The sequence below is a fragment of the Notamacropus eugenii genome, chromosome 1 (genome assembly GCF_028372415.1).
Source record: "Notamacropus eugenii isolate mMacEug1 chromosome 1, mMacEug1.pri_v2, whole genome shotgun sequence".
NCBI classification, from domain to species: Eukaryota; Metazoa; Chordata; class Mammalia; order Diprotodontia; family Macropodidae; genus Notamacropus; species Notamacropus eugenii.
The window spans coordinates 332139328-332155309 of record NC_092872.1 but is presented as its reverse complement, the minus strand read 5'-3'; the positions used below and the strand labels follow the sequence as shown (position 1 = coordinate 332155309).

General features: G+C 35.6%; 1 protein-coding gene across 2 annotated transcripts in view; it reads left to right on the top strand.

Annotated features, from left to right (window-relative positions):
* Positions 1 to 15982, top strand: part of FBXO33 (F-box protein 33) — a 38785-nt gene that overhangs the window by 15713 nt on the left and 7090 nt on the right. Inside the window, exon 2 of one of the 2 annotated variants that reach the window (XM_072629782.1) lies at positions 12215 to 12325. The exons of the other annotated variant lie outside the window; for it this stretch is intronic. Coding sequence (XP_072485883.1) covers positions 12215 to 12325 — 111 coding nt within the window. The remainder of the gene's footprint in view (positions 1 to 12214; positions 12326 to 15982) is intronic. 2 annotated transcript variants of the gene reach the window in all.

Here is a 15982-nt window from a genome sequence, read left to right as displayed (position 1 = left end):
CCAGTTGTGAGAATCAAATGAGATCTTTCTAAAAAAAATCTTAAATTGCCATATAAGAGCTAGTTATTACTTATTTCCCGTCTTTCAAACATCTATGATTTCTGCAAAGGATCCTTCTAATAATCCAGATTTGCAACTTTGGTATCATCTTTGAATCTTTTTTTTCTCAGTCTAACATATTCAGTGATTTGCCAAATCTTGTCATTTCTTTCTTTAAATCTTGTGCATGTATTCTTTCTATTCAAATAGCCACCATTCCAGTTCAGAATCTTGTCCACCCCTCCCTTAGATTATTGCAACAATCTCCTAATTTAGTCTGCCTGCTGCAAATCATTCTCCACTCCTTTCTGTCTTCCAAACTGCTGCTAAAGACTTTCCTAAATTGCAGGTCTGACCCTTTCCCAGTAAACACCAATAGCTCCCTCTTACCTCTAGAATCAGATATAAACACCTCTGTTTGGCATTTGAAGTGACCCACAATCTGGCCCCTTCTCATCTTTCTAGCCTTTTAAACATATTAATCTTTATGTTAGATTTCAGGATTCCAGTCATACTAGCCCACTTGTCATTCTTCACACATGACTATCCATCTTCGCCATTTCTGTGCCTTTGCAGTGGCTTAGAATGCTCTCCTTCCCAGTCTTCTACTCTTAGAATTCCTGTCTTCCTTTGGAATTCAATTCAGTCGACACCTCTGGAAGGGACAGTTCCCATTCCCATTGCTACTAGTGCTTTCTATCTATTCTGTATTTTTCTTATGTATTGATTTATATATGTTGTCCACCTCTCCTCATTAGAAAGTAAATTCTTTTGAGAGTAGGAGAGTAGCTTTTAGCACAGTAATTTTAATCAATTTAATAAAGTTTAATAAATGTTTATTGGTCTCCTACTGCTGAGAACATTGTAAAGGGGAATTTGAGCCATGGGCTGAGGAATTGGCCCAAATGACCTCCCAGATCCTTCTCAGTTGCAGAATTCTGTGACTTTAAAATACTTTTGCAGAGTAGTGGATAAAGCATCAAATTTGAACTCAAAGGACTTTAGAAAGAGACATCATGGTACAGTATAAAGAATGCTTATTTTGGCATCGTAGAGCCTGAGTTCAATTACCAACTCTGCCACTTTCTACCTGTGTGACTTTGGTTGTTAACTTCCTCTTCTGTAAAGTGAAGTCCAGGTCTAGACATGAATCTGGAGGACGAGTTGACTATCTAAAGCCCCTTCAAGCACTAAATTTCAGACTCTATAAGGAGAGAGAATAGGTCTAGTGACTTTAATATGGAGTTCAGGATGAATTATAAATTTCTAGATTAGAGAAAACATAAAAGAAATATTGTAAAACAACATCAATAAAACTTTTTAAAAGTCACCCTTCCCTTTCCCCTAATCCCCATGGATACCTTTAATTAGAAAGCTAGTGTTATAGGTTCTTGTAAGGTTTCTCATTGGATAACGTCTTCATAATTTTTATTAAAGTAAGGCATTCAATGGCATCAAACTGTAAAATGACCTTGAAATTTTAGATATTGTATTCAATATGTATAAATATGGTGTTGTGCAATGGGAAAAAATAAGTTATAGGTAAATATTTAAGATGTGATTACTAGTATGACAGAATGGTTAGAGAACTGGCCTCAAAGCCAGAAAAACGTTGGTTCAAAGTTTTGCCTCTGTCACATACTGGCCGTGTGATCCTGGGGCAAATCATTTAATCTCTCAATACTTTAGGCAGTTCCCTCAGAGAAAGTACCAACCTGCGTTGGTGGGGAGGGAGTTTCCTCATCTCAGAATTAGGTATAGCAATGAAACCTGCTGTCCAGCCCCTATATACATTTAGTTAATTTGGGAAATGCAGCTAGAAAAGATAGATGAATAAGGAAGGCCCTTGCTATTTTTCTTCTTTAATAAATTAATTATTCAGACTTACAGACAATGTCTTCCCCCATATTTATAATTTGTTATAAATACCCTTTCTTAATTTTTCCTTTTGGTCACCATGTAAGTTTCCTTAAAGGCCCAGTAACTTCCAGAAGGGGAATTTTGCAATTAATAGGTATAACACAAGCTTTATCAGCAATTGAAGCAGATTATTTCAATTCACCAAATAGATCTTAAACAACTGATATGTGCAAGATTGGTAAGTATTGATAGTGGAGCTGTTATCATTATTATTAGCTTATTGATAGCTTAGGAGTCAGGAAAACCTGGGTTCCCCTTGGATTTAGATACCATCTCTCAGACTGGGTAACCCTGGCAAGTCACTCTGTCAGTACCCCAGGTAGCTCTCTCTGAGATGGCTCATTGCTAAGCAGTTGCCAGGTCTGCACTGGTAGAGGGTGTTTTTCTATACCAGTGAAATTACAAGTTGGTAGAAGTACTTCAGAGAAAAGGACAAAAAGAAAAACCATCTCTGCTTCAAGGAGTGTGTATTTTACTGGGGGAAACAATTTATATATAAACAAGTTTGAGGAACGGTGGAAGGCTTCTCATAGAGATGGCACCTGAGCTATTCCTTGAAAGATGCTCAATATTTCTGGAGGGAAAGGTGAAAAAGGAATGTATTCCAGGCATAAGAGACATGCTGTGCAGAGGCGTAAAGACTGAAATGATGAGTTCAGGAAAAATAAATAAGCTAGTTGGGCTGAAATTGAGGGTGACGGGGAATAAATAGCATCAAATAAGTCTAGAAAAGATGTGCTGGAGTCAGATTATTTTCCCTTATTTCCACTCCCAAATCTTATAACCTTTTCTCAATCCTCATTCTTCTTGACCTTTCTACAACCTTTGACACTGTCAGTCACCCTCTTCTCTCCAAACATTCTCTTCTCTCTGGTTTTTTGAGGCTCTGCTCTCTCCTGGTTCTTTTCTTACCACCTGACTGCTCCGTCTTAGTCTCCTTTGGTGTACCTTCATCCAAGTCATAACTCCTAACCATGGATGACCCATAGGGTTCTAGCCTGGGCCCTTTTCTTTATACTGTTTTTCAAAACACTTAACATTTTTTTGTGTGAATTCAGTCCAGTTTTATTTTAATTTTTGAATTCTCTCTGTCCATTCTCTCCCTCCTTCACCCATTGAAAAGGCTAGAAAAACAAAACCTATTGCAAATACCTGTAATCGTGCAAAACAAGTTCCTGAATTAGTTTTATGGAAAGAAAATAAGCTTTGATTTTATTTTATAGGGTGTTTATAGTACCTTATTATAAAAATTTGAGTTAAGTATTTGGTCTTAGGCTCTGTCTGCTGACCTTCACCATTCATTCCCAATTTGAAGGTGGGTGGCAGGTTTCATCATGAGTTCTTGGGAAATTTGGTTGGCCATTGTGTTGATTAGAGTTACCAAGTTCATTATTTATCTTTACAGTATTGTGATTACGTAAACTCTTCTCTTGCCTCTGCTCATTTTACAGGCCTTCCCAGGTTCTTCTGAAACCATCCCTTTCGTAATTTCCTAAATAACAGTATTATTCTATCACATTCATATACCACATTTATTTAGCCATTTCCCATCTGATGGACATCCATCAGTTGGGTTTCAAATTTCTTGAATATTGGAAACCCTAAAAACATTACACTACAAAAACTGGCAACGATACAAAAAGAGCTGTGTAATTTTTTTCCTCTTTCTTTGATCTCTTTAGGGTGGTGATATTTAGTGGTAGTATTACTGGGTCAAAAGACATGCCCAGTGGGGCGTAGTTCCAAAATGTTTTCCATGATGGTTGAATTAGTTTATAGCTCCACCATTAGTGCATTAATAACCTGATTTCTCATATTTCCCTCTCTGGCATTTGTCATTTTCCTTGTCATCCTAGCCAGTCTGATGTTTACTATTTTCATAGTGATTTAGAGCATTTTTTTAATATGACTATTAATAACTTGGATTTCTTCTTCTGAAAACTGCCTATTTATAGCCCTTGATGATTTGTTAATTGGTCAGTGGCTCTAGTCTTGTAAATTTGACTCTGTTTTCTACATAATTTAGAAATGAACCTTTCATCAGAGAACATTACTACAGAGTTATTTTTCCCAGTTTATTGCTTTTTTTCTTACATTATTTGCATTGGTTTTGTTTGCACAAAAACTTTATTTTTATGTAATCATAGTTACCCATTTTATCTCCTATGAGCCACTCTGTCTCTTGTTTGATCATGAATTCTTCCCAACCTGATAGGTAATTCTTCCATGTTCCACTAATTTGCTTGTCATGTAACCCTTTATATCTGAATCATGTACCTATTTTGAGTTTATTATCTTAGTATAAAGTTGTGAGATGTTCTATGCCAAATTTCTTCCAGACTACATTATAGTTTTGCTGTTTTTGTAGCTTAGTGAGTTCTTGACCCAATAGTTGAGATTATTAAACACTGGGTTACTGTGCTCATTTGCTTCTGTGTATTGTATGCCTGGTTTGTTCCAGTGATCAACCTTTGTAGTTTTTGCTCAGCACCAAATTGTTTTGACAGTTACAACTTTGTAGTATAGTTTGACATACAGTACTGCAAGGCCTTCTAACTTCCTTTTTTTTCATTGACTCCTTTGATATGCTTGACATTTTGTTTCTGCGTAACAGTTTTGTTATTTAGTTTATAGCTCTATAAAGTGATGTTTTGGCAGTTTAATTGGTATGGTGCTGAATAAGTAAATTTAGGTGTTGTCCTTTTCATTTTATTGGGTTCTCCTACCCACAAGCAATTCCTATTTCTCTAGTTCTTTAGCTCTGTCTCTATTTGTGTGAAGTGTTTTATAATTGTGTTCATATAGTTCTTGTGTATATCTTGGCAGGTAGACAGTATAAAATACTTGGGATTCTATGATTACTTTAAATGGAATTTCTCTGTCTCCTGCTGAGCTTTATTGGTAATATAAGTTACCCTTCCACATTGCAGGGATAAAAAATTTTTGCCCTCCCTTTGTACCAGAGTAGAAACCTGATTTTTTCTTTTATAGGGTGTTTATGGTACCTTATTATAAACATTTGGGTTAAGTATTTGGTCATAGGCTCTGTCTGCAGGCCTTCACCTGTCATCTTCAACTTCCTCAAAACTCCCTCCAAATTCCCATTTAATTTCTTATGCTGACTTGTGATATATTAACTGTGATGGGGAAAGTCACAATGTGCAAGGGATAACAATATAGAAATATTGATGCTTTGTGTGGGTTTATTTTACATACTGCAACTTTGCTGAAGTTGCTTAAATTAGTTTTTTAGCTGACTTGAGTAAATCATCATATCATCTGCAAAAAAGTAGTTGTTTTGTTACTTTTCTTATGCTTATTCCTTCTATTTCTTTTTGTATTGTTGTTTGCTGGCATTTGTAATATACTATTGAATAGAAATGGTGGTAATGGACATCCTTGTTTTTATCCTAGTTTTATTGGAAATCTAGCTTATCTCCATTACAAATGGTGCTTGCTTTTGATTTTAGATAGATATTCCCCATTTATTCCTGTGCATTCTTGTGTTTTTAACAGGAATGGGTATTGTATGTTGTTCAAAAACTTGTTTTTTTGGCTTCTATTTAAATCCTTTTTTGTTTTTGTTACTAATATAGTAAATGATGCTTTCAGTTTTCTTAATATTGAACCAGTCCCACATTCGTGGTATAAATCCAGCCTGGTCATAAGAACATGATATTTTATATTTTTGCTGTAGTCTCTTTGCTGATATTTAAAATTTTTTATCAATGTTCTTAGGAGAAATTGGTCTATAGTTTTTATTTTTCTACTTTATTCTCATTTAGGTATGGGGATCATAATGTGTCATAGAAAGAATTTGGTGTAGGATTCCTTCTTTACCTATTTTTTTGGAGGGGGAACTAGTTTATGTAGTATAGGATTGATTATTTAAATGTTTGGTAGAATTCACTTTGTAAATCCCACTCATCGTGAAGTTTTTTTCTTTAGAGTTCACTTATGGCTTGCTCATTTTTTTCCCCTAACATAAGCTTATTTAAATATTTTATTTCTGTTCTGTTAAATTGGACAATTCATTTTTGTCAGTATTTTCATTTAGATTATTCATTTTATTGGCATGTAGTTGGGCAGAATAGCTCTTAATTTACTTTTATTCTTCATTGATTGTGAATTCACTTTTTTTAATGTAATACTCACAGTAATTTGATTCTCTTCTTAATCAAACTAGCTAATAGTTTATTCATTTTTGTTGCTGGGTTTGTAAAAATTCCCCTATTTTGTTAATTCACCATTTTTTTTTTTTTACTTTCCACTTTGTTAAGCCCTCCTTCAATTTTTCAGAATTTCTGAGTATTTGATTTGGAGTTTTTAATTTGTTGGTTTTCTAATTTTTGTTATTGCATGCCAAATTTGTTGATCTGCTCTTCCTCTTATTGATGGAAAGAGTTTAGTAGTACTCAAGTACTACTTTGGCTTCCATTCCACAAATTTTGGTATGTTGCTTCATTGTTATAATTATCTTTAATGAAATTAATTCTGTAGTTTGTTTTTTGATCTACACATTGTTTAGGATTGGGTTAGTTTCCAATTAATATTTAATCTTTGCTTCCAAGGCCCTTTATTGAATATAATTTTTATTGCATTATGGTCTGGAAAAGATTCTTTAGTATTTCTGCTTTTTTTTTTTTGTCCTATTACAATTTCGTGTGTGTGTATGTGAAGGTGTCATGGACATTTGAAATAGGTATATTCCTTTCTATTCTCACTGAGTATTCTCCAAAAGTCTAAAATACCTTAGCTTTTCTAAAATTCTGTTCATCTCCTTAAATTCTTTCTTGTTTATTTTTTGCTTCAATTTATCTAGGTCTGAGAGGGGTAAAGTGAGATTCCCGCCATTATTATACTTTTAGTGTCTTTCTTTATGTAACTCATTTAAATTTTCCTTTAAAAATTTAGATGCTATGCCATTTGGTGCATGTGTTGACTGTTGGTATTAATTCATTTTCCGTGGTATTTTTTAGCAAAAAATGGAGTTTCCCTGATTATCTCTTAATTAGGTTTGTTTTTACTTTTCCATTGTCTGAGATCATGATTGCTACCCCTGTCTTTTATTTCAGTTGAGGCATAATAGATTCTACTCTAGCCCCTTATTTTAACTCTATATCTTTGTTTTAAACCTGTTTCTTATAAACAACACATGGTTAGATTCTGTTTTCTAATATATTCTGCTATCCTCTTCTGGGTGAGTTCATTCCATTTGCATTTAGTTTTGATTGATGTGTATTTCCTAACATCCTATTCTCTTATATTTCTCCTCCCCTCCTTTTTTTCCCTCTGCCCCTTCTTTGAGACTGTTTTGCTTCTGATTAGTATTTCCCTTAATCTGTTTCTGGTTGGGAGTTTCAGCAAACTGCTGCATGACTCAGCCACTGTTGGCCTGGCAGGTTTGGATCATGCGAACTGCAGACTCTTGCTGCTGCTTGGTCTTAAGGTTTTATGCTCCACTCCAGGGGTTAGAGGAGCAAGGCTTCCTGGAAGTTGTTCTCAGGGCAGCCGGTCCTCTTGCTTTGGATCTGTGACCAGTGCTGAGTGGTAGAAGATAGAACTTTCAGATAGCTCCTGCACCCAGTGTTTGCTCAGGAATACCCTCTGATCCACTTTCTGGTGTCCTGTCTTGACCCTCGCAGTTCCCGGGTGCTAGAATACTCCCTGTTACTGCAGCCATGTGCTACATTCCTGGCCAGACATCCCTTTTCTCCACCCCTCTAATCCTGGTGTATGCAGACCTCCCTGTCCATCGCTGAAGCTCTCTTGGGCTGGGGAAATGGCTCGCTATGACTTATTCTTTTCCCAGTCATAATGTAATCTGGTGTATTCTCTAGATCCTTTGTTGAGGAGATAAAGGGGGAGAGCTAGCTTCTGCTGCTTCCTCTCACTCTACCATTTTGGTTCTGCCCCTCCCTCCTATACTATTTCACTTGGTCATGTGCTCTCTGTGCTAAAGATTCTCAAATCTGTTTTCCAGCCCTAAATTCTCTGATAATCTTCAGTTTCACATTTCCAGTTGCCTATTGGGCATATCAAACTGGATGTCCTGTAAACCACTTAAACTCAATATGTCCTAAATTAAACCCATAATCTCCCCTCCCCCCAAACTCTGTCCTTCCAAACTTCCCTGTTACTATCAAGGGCACAGCACCTCTGTCCTACCAATCACCCAGACTCACAACCTAGTTTTCATCTTTGACTCCCCACTGTTTCTCGCCTCCCCAGCCCCATTATCCAGTCTGTTTCCAAGGCCCATTGACTTCACTTTTTGCAACATCTCTCAAATATACTCCTCTCCTCTAATAGTACCACAACCCTGTTGCAGGCCCTCATCTCCTTATACTTGGACTGTTGCAGTAGCCTGCTTCAAGTCTCTTCCATTCTGGCCATCATCCTCTACTCCAATGCCAGTGTAACTTTCCTAAAGGGCAGGTCTAACCGTGTCACCCCCTATTCAATAAACTGCAGTAGCTCCCTGTCACTTCTCAATAAAAATTGTGTTTGGTGTGCAAAGCTTTTCATAACTTAGCTCTGTCCCCCTCTCCTCCTCAGCCTGCTTCACCTTTCCAGACCATTCCCCTCATTCTCTTTGATCCATTGACACTGACTTCCTTGGTGTTGCTTGAGTAAGACACTCCATTTTTCAGCTCTGGACATTTTTATTTGCTGACTTCCATGTCTGGAATACTCTCCTTTCTCATCTGTATTTTTCAGCTATTTTTAATTTGTAACACACCAAGATAATATTCCTTACTTTCTTCACCCACTCCATCCAGCCACATTTCTGCCCAGCCTATCTTTGTCTTCTCTGGTCTAAACCACCCTCCTTTCTTTTTCAGACATGGTTACTACCTTCTTCACCTTGCTGGTCAAAAAATTGCCGAGGAATGAGGATACCCAGGTTGGCACAACACTAACAAAGATAGTAATATCCTAACACAGAAATACTGTAGTATACTTTTGAGTAACCAAAAGTTTTCTCCATGAAATACGGGAGGGTGAGGGAGTATGAAGAGGGGTTACGAAAAACAAAGAACATTTTTATTAATTCCCCTAAGTTATTAAGCGCTTCCTTTTTATTAAGATATCAGGTGTGAATAAGGAAGAGTCCCCTAACCATTTGCCTCTCTAGACACATAATTAAATATATTGCATATATACTTATACACACATACACATAACAGATTAAAAATGTCCACTTTCTAATATGACCAAACAGAATCATACCTATGATAGAAGAAGCACAAAACCTTTTGTGCTAATAATTCTCCTACTCAAAAAAAAGAAAAAACAAAACCTAATGGATCCCTGTTGAGTCTAAAGTTTTCAGCTTGACTTTTTTTTCTTAAAAGGCTTTTTTTAGTATGAGGACAATAAAATCAGCTACCAGTTTTCTGAAAAAAAAAAAAGTCAGTTAACTTTGTCCAAATAAAAACAACTCTATAGCAATTCTTAATTTTAGCCACTCATAAAAGGTACTAAATACTAGAGTGTGCAGATGGTATAATCCATCCAAAATTCCTAGAAAAACAGCTTTAGAAAACATTTCCCTAATAACTGAGTCAGTAGTGTCATTTTAGAAAACATATTTGTTGGGTATTTTCTATTTGTAAGTTATTAAAAGATAGAGAGACTGAGATAGGGTTCTTTTAAAGTATGACTTCTTTGATCATTTTTATAGTTTCTGGTTTGTGATTTCTCTGACGTGTGTGTGTGTGTGTGTGTGTGTGTGTGTGTGTGTCTTTTAAGAATTGGTGATTGCAAGTGCCATCTGTCCTCTGGGGAATGTAATTGAATCAATCCTGTTTACTCTAGGGTATAGACATTTATATAGATAATTAAAAGCCGTCTTCATTACTAGGGTCTTTATATATTGGAAGTTTATTTCTATTCCATTATAGAATCCAAACTATCATTACTATGTAGAATCACGAAGGTAGGAGAAAATAACCATAATCACATCCTAAAACCATCCTTGTGGCTCTCCTGAATACCCTGAAAAGATTTGTGCCCATGTCAATTGGCTGTCAGTGTTGTTTTTTTCCTTTCACCCCTAAAACTATCTAACTTAAAAGATAAATGCCAATCTGGGTCCAAGCAGCCCCATAGAATTTAGATTCTATGCCAGCAGAGGATCAGAGACACCATTCCTTCCCACTCCTTCACCTATTTCCTGGCCTGACCTTCCTGCAGGGTTGAGACAGAAACACTTCCATCAGTTCCTCCCATTGGTCCCTTTGCCTGAAGTTAGAGGAAACCTTCCTGAGGCTGAACCCTGCTGAACTTATTCAGCAATGATTAATAAATAGGCTTCCACCAGGTCATACCCTTCCTATGCTAGTGATCTGGAACCTCTGGGTGTCATTATACAAACTCCATTTGAGGAATGGAAGTGCTAGTGTCACTGAATCAGAGTAAATTGAGAGGAATAAGAAGACCAGAAAGGTAGGAGGGGCCAGGTTATAAAGGACTTTGAACACCAGAGGATTTTGTATTTGATCTTGGAGGTAATGGGAAGCCACTGGAATAGGGGATGACATGGTCATACCTGCGCTTTTTTTTTTTTTTTTGGAAGATCAGTTTGATATCTAAGTGGAGGATAGACTGGACGGAATAAAGAGAGTTACAAAGCAGGAAGGCCAACAAGCAGACTATTGCTGTAGTCCTAGTCATGGGGATGAATAGATAGATAGATAGATAGATAGATAGATAGATAGATAGATAGATAGATCAGACAGATATCACACAATACATCTTCACATCTTGTGAAGGTAGAAATGACAGGACTTGGCAATAGAGGGATATGTGGAGTAAGAGTGAGGAACTGAGGATGACGTCTGTGTTTTTGACAGTAATAGGGAGGTTTGAAAGTTGGGGAAAAGGGGATTCAGTTTTGGACATGTTGAGTTTAAGTTGTCTACTGAAGACCAATTTGAGATATTTTGTATACAATTGGAGCTTGGAGATTGAAAAAGTCATCAGTCAGCAAAGAAGTTAGGGCTGGATAAAAAGATGCGAGAATCATGTGCATATAGATGATAATTAAATCCATGGGTGCTGCTGAGATTACCAAGAGAAATAGTCTAGAGGAAGAAGAGAAGAAATGGAAAACTAGGAAATCATCTTTGGGGCTTCCCATCCCCATAGCCAGAATATATAGTAAAGAATAGCCCTTAATAAAAAAAATTTTGGACTCCTAAGTTTGGGTGAGGGATTCCTTTTTACCCACTGTAGTTTACCACATAATCACTTATTTGGAAAGGCATTGCTCCCAAATGAAGGAACTGAAATGGGTAGTAGAAAGTGATTAAATATCCTCATTTTTTATCTCCTTAAATCCTGAGAGACCTTATTTCCTTGTCCAATTTAAATATGCCATACGTGTTCTCATAACATATTTTCGACACTCAAAGTCTTTGGAAATTGGGCGGGGAGGTGGGTTAGAAGGGAGGAAGGAGCAAGATATTGTCAAGGAAATTAAACAAATTGAACAGAACTCTCCAAGTGCCAGTGGAAGCTGAAAATTTTATATATTATTCCTATACATTTCAAATTACAGCTATTAAATAATTACAATAGCAAACCTTTAAAATTTTTTCATTTTTATTTTTCAAAAAAAAGTCTTATGAACAAATCATCACATACTCCATGTGTATATGACAATTAGGAATATAAAAAGCAGTTTTGAGCTGGAGAAAAAACAAAGGGATGTTGTGAAGTTACGGTGCTGCAGTGTCCAATGGAATGTCAGATATCAACCCTCCTTCTGGAATAGTTTTGATGTTTTGGTTTTTTTTTTTTCATTCATGATCTCAGTATAGACTATCAGGAGAGTTTGGATGTTTTGAAATATTTTAAAAGATACAAGTTTTTTTCATTTTATCAAAATGAATGTTTTTCTAGATTTTCCAGTATTCCATATGGAAAGTGGATTAAATTTAATAAACGTACTTTGGTAGTTTGTAAAACTTAAGATAGGTGAAACAAAACACCTCATTCATTAGTCTTTCTAATATCTCGTCGGAACAAAATTGAATGATTTGTGACTGAAATTATAGGAAAAGGCAAGATTGTTATCTGTAGTATATCAATCCCCAAACCTAATTTTTCTTGTAAGATAACTATGTGTTCTAGTCTTCTGGACAATGAATTTTTTCCTCTTGTCCTAAGAAAATGAACTGAAGGATCTAGATTGTAAAAATTCCCATGTATGGAGCAATTCAGATTATAATTTTTTTTTTCTTTGTAGGAACCTCCAGAAGTTTAGTCTTTTTGGAGACATAAGTATTCTGCAACAGCAAGGAAGTTTATCAAATATATACCTCAGCAAGGTGGACCCAGATGGCAAAAAAATTAAGCAGTAAGTTAAATAATTTAATTCAATTCAATATTTATTAAGCACCTACTGTGTATAAAAAGCACTGCTTGTAGAGAGATTCAAAGTTTAGATAAGGCATCATACCTTTATGGAACTGCCTGCATAATATGAGATAGGATACACCTGTAAATAATTACCATACACATTGTTCATAAGAGTTAAGGAAAATGTTATGTGCTTATGAAGCGGGAATGCCATTGGGGGTGAGAGCATTAATGCTGCCCTACAGTGGGACCTTCAAGGATAGATAGAAACTCAGTAATGTGCCAGCACAGTGCCTGGCACATAGTAGATTCTCAACAAATGCTTGCTCACTGACTTGAGCAAGTTGGGGAAAGGAAGCATTTAAAAAAAGATTTTGGAAAGTATGAACAGTGGCATGAAAGCAGGAAAATTAAGTTCACTTACCAGGAATGTTGACAATTAGAATTAGGCAAGAATGAACATCTGGAACATAGAATAGACGAGGTGGTGATAAAGCTGAAAGAATTGATAATACATTTAGGTGGATTCAAAACTAGTCTGTTGTCTTGACCCAAGGAGTTGTCATTAATTCAGTGGATGTGAACTTGGAGGGGGATCTCTGTTGGCATACCTCTGGGATCAATCCTGTACTCCTCAGCATTTTATCAATGACGTGAATGAAGTCATAGAAGGTATGCTTGTCAGATTTACAGATGGCAAAAATCTGGGAGAGATTGAATGACAGAATCACTTAAGATTCCAAAAAGAATTCAACAGTTTAGCATGATCAGCTGAATAAAACATAAAATTTAATAGGAATAAGTGAATGTTATATTCTTGGGTACAAAAAAAATGTAGCCTGATCTAATGTTACTAATAATATCAGTACTTAGGGTAACCTATAATTGTTGGTTAGGAAAACTTAAAAATTCCTTATCCTTATTTTGTTATCTTGCAGTAGGTGGTTTTCATAGGAAATAGCAGTAGTTTGCATTTCTGAAGTACTTTAAGCACTTTCCTCACAATCATATTCTCATGTAGGTGATTCATGTTAACTCCTGTTTTACAGAGAAAGAAACCAAGAATCAGAAAGGTTATGTGAATTATCTGGGATCACATGAACAAATAAGTGCTGGAACTAACAATTAAACCCAGGCCTTCTAACTCTTCAGACTAATACTCTGACACTGTGGTGCTTCGCTTGCAACTTGACAAACATTTGTTAAAGTTAGTGTACGCATGGCACGCTTAAGTGCTGGAGAGGACTGTATGAGATGCAATTCCCTTCCCTAATGGAGCTTATAATCTAGTATACAATTATAATGCAGATGGGTCAGATAAATCATGTTTGATTTATGCTCTGCATGTATAACCAAATAATTTTAAACATAGGCAATGTTAAACATTGCTATGGTAGAATTGTAACTGAAATTCTTACCGTAAGTTGGAAATATATTTCTGAGAAACAAAATTCTTAAGAGAACAATATTGGCATAAGCAAAAAAAAAAATGAGCTATTTATGTTGGTCATACATTATTTGTAAATATAAAAATCTGAGTTTTTTACGCTTTTTTGTCTTCCTTTTCCCATCATACTATCCTTTAGAAAATGGAGCATATTGATTATGGAAATTGTTCCTTTGTATCACAGTTTCACTATGTATTAGCCAGTGAAAAATAAACTGTGGGTCTCAAAACTTAGCCATTGAAAGGCTGAAGTTTGTCACATTTCTACTGCCAACAGAGCTAAGGTGGACTAGACCATGTTGATACTAGTTGTTTAATTTAGTCGTGTTATAGCCACTGGGTTTTTTGTGTGCAAAAAGTAGCCAATCCATTTAAATGTAAGAACTAAACTTGTTATAGTGAGTTAATTTTGTTTGGCCTGTTCATTTAGAGACTTTCTTAGTTTCTCTTTGAGTACCGATTTCTTTTTATCCCTACCAGTTCCAAATTGAACACTGCCTGCCCATTGCAAAAGAGCCATTTTGTTCTTCAAAAATATAATTATTTCTGTTTTTCATCTCCTTTCTACATCTACCAAAGAATAACTGTAACTGACCTATCACTTTTATGTGTATAAAAGTTCACTTCCCAATTCTTCAGTATACAGAACAGTTGTGGCCTCTCTTAAGAGCAGAGAGCAAATCCTTCTTTTGGAAATACTATTTTGTGTCACTGGTATGACCACATTCATTCCTCCATGGTTTTGGTAAAAGGAGGCAGAAAATAAGAAAATAATTAGAATCTGAATTTAATCTTTTTATTTCAGTTTCTTCTTGTCTCACAAAAATCCAGTGGTCCTAACTATGATGGCACAGTGTCCAGTTATTTCATTTCTGACTGTTTCCTCCTGGCCCCTTTTATTTAAACTGCAGAAAAGTTTATCAGAGCATCTAGAGCCAAAAAACTTCACACTCTGGGAAGGAATCGGAGAAACGGAGAATTGGTAGATAATATTATTAAAAAGAAAGACTGAATGTAAATCACAAAATAATATATTTCACAAAATATAATAGTTCTTTGATCTAATGGTAGTCTAGCAACCAACTGAGTACCTGAAAAGGAACAAAAAAATGTCTTAAATAAAATAACCCAAAATAGATGTCACAAAGTTCATGTACTAATAAAGCCTTTTTTCATTTCATGCAATTAAATTTAGAGATGTAAGAGACCATGATAATCACATAGTCCAACCTATTTGTTTTTCTAGATGAGAGGAAACTGAGGCCCAGAGAGGTTTAATTCATTCAGGTAGCATGTAGAGAAGCTAGATGTCAAACACAGAAACTCTCCAAATCCATTGTTCTTTTATACCAGAGCCTTTTTAGAGCAAGTTTTTAATTGACATTCGTTCAGCAGATATTTATTGAGTCCATAATAGGTACAAACAAAATTAAGTTAGTAAGCATTTATTAAGCACCTACTATGTGCCAGGACAAGCTTCATTGCTTGATTTCTTAGCAAATTAGAGTAGGTATGATCTCAAGGCAAATATATGGACAATAACAAGAAATGACAATTGACAAGCTGACAAAAAATGATACAGGAAAACTTTAAAAAGAAGACACTAGAATTCAAAAAGCATGCTAGACTGGGGACATTTAGTGTAGGAACAAATAGCCACATGTATTTCAGTAGCACCTGAGAACATCATTGTATTTCAATACAGCATAACAATTATTGTTTATAATAATGACCCTGAATCACTGAAAAAGGACTAAATGATGTTTTTTGTGCTCTGTGGAAAGAAACAGCAGACTTGATGTCAGGACTGAATTCAACTATCAATCCTGACACTTAATATCCATGTGACCATAGACAAGTAGTATGAAATGAGGACATTGGACTAGATGACTTAAGTCCCTTCCAGCTCTCTAACGTTCTGTAATTCTGTCAGTTTGATGTAGCATAGATACAAGATGTATGTGATACATTTTAGAAAGATTTTATCTCAAAATGACTAACATAAAAGGTTTGAACACTTGAAGTAATCATCAGTTATCTGGAAAATTCACTTATATAAAATACCTAGCTCATTCCCTAATAGTGATGGATAGATTAAAGTGACCCTATATGTGAACGATCTTTCCATTATCAGTTGTTAGGAATGTTATATATATTAGCCCAGAATGATCCCCTAAGGAATTTTTTAAAAATTGAGGATACTTCTGC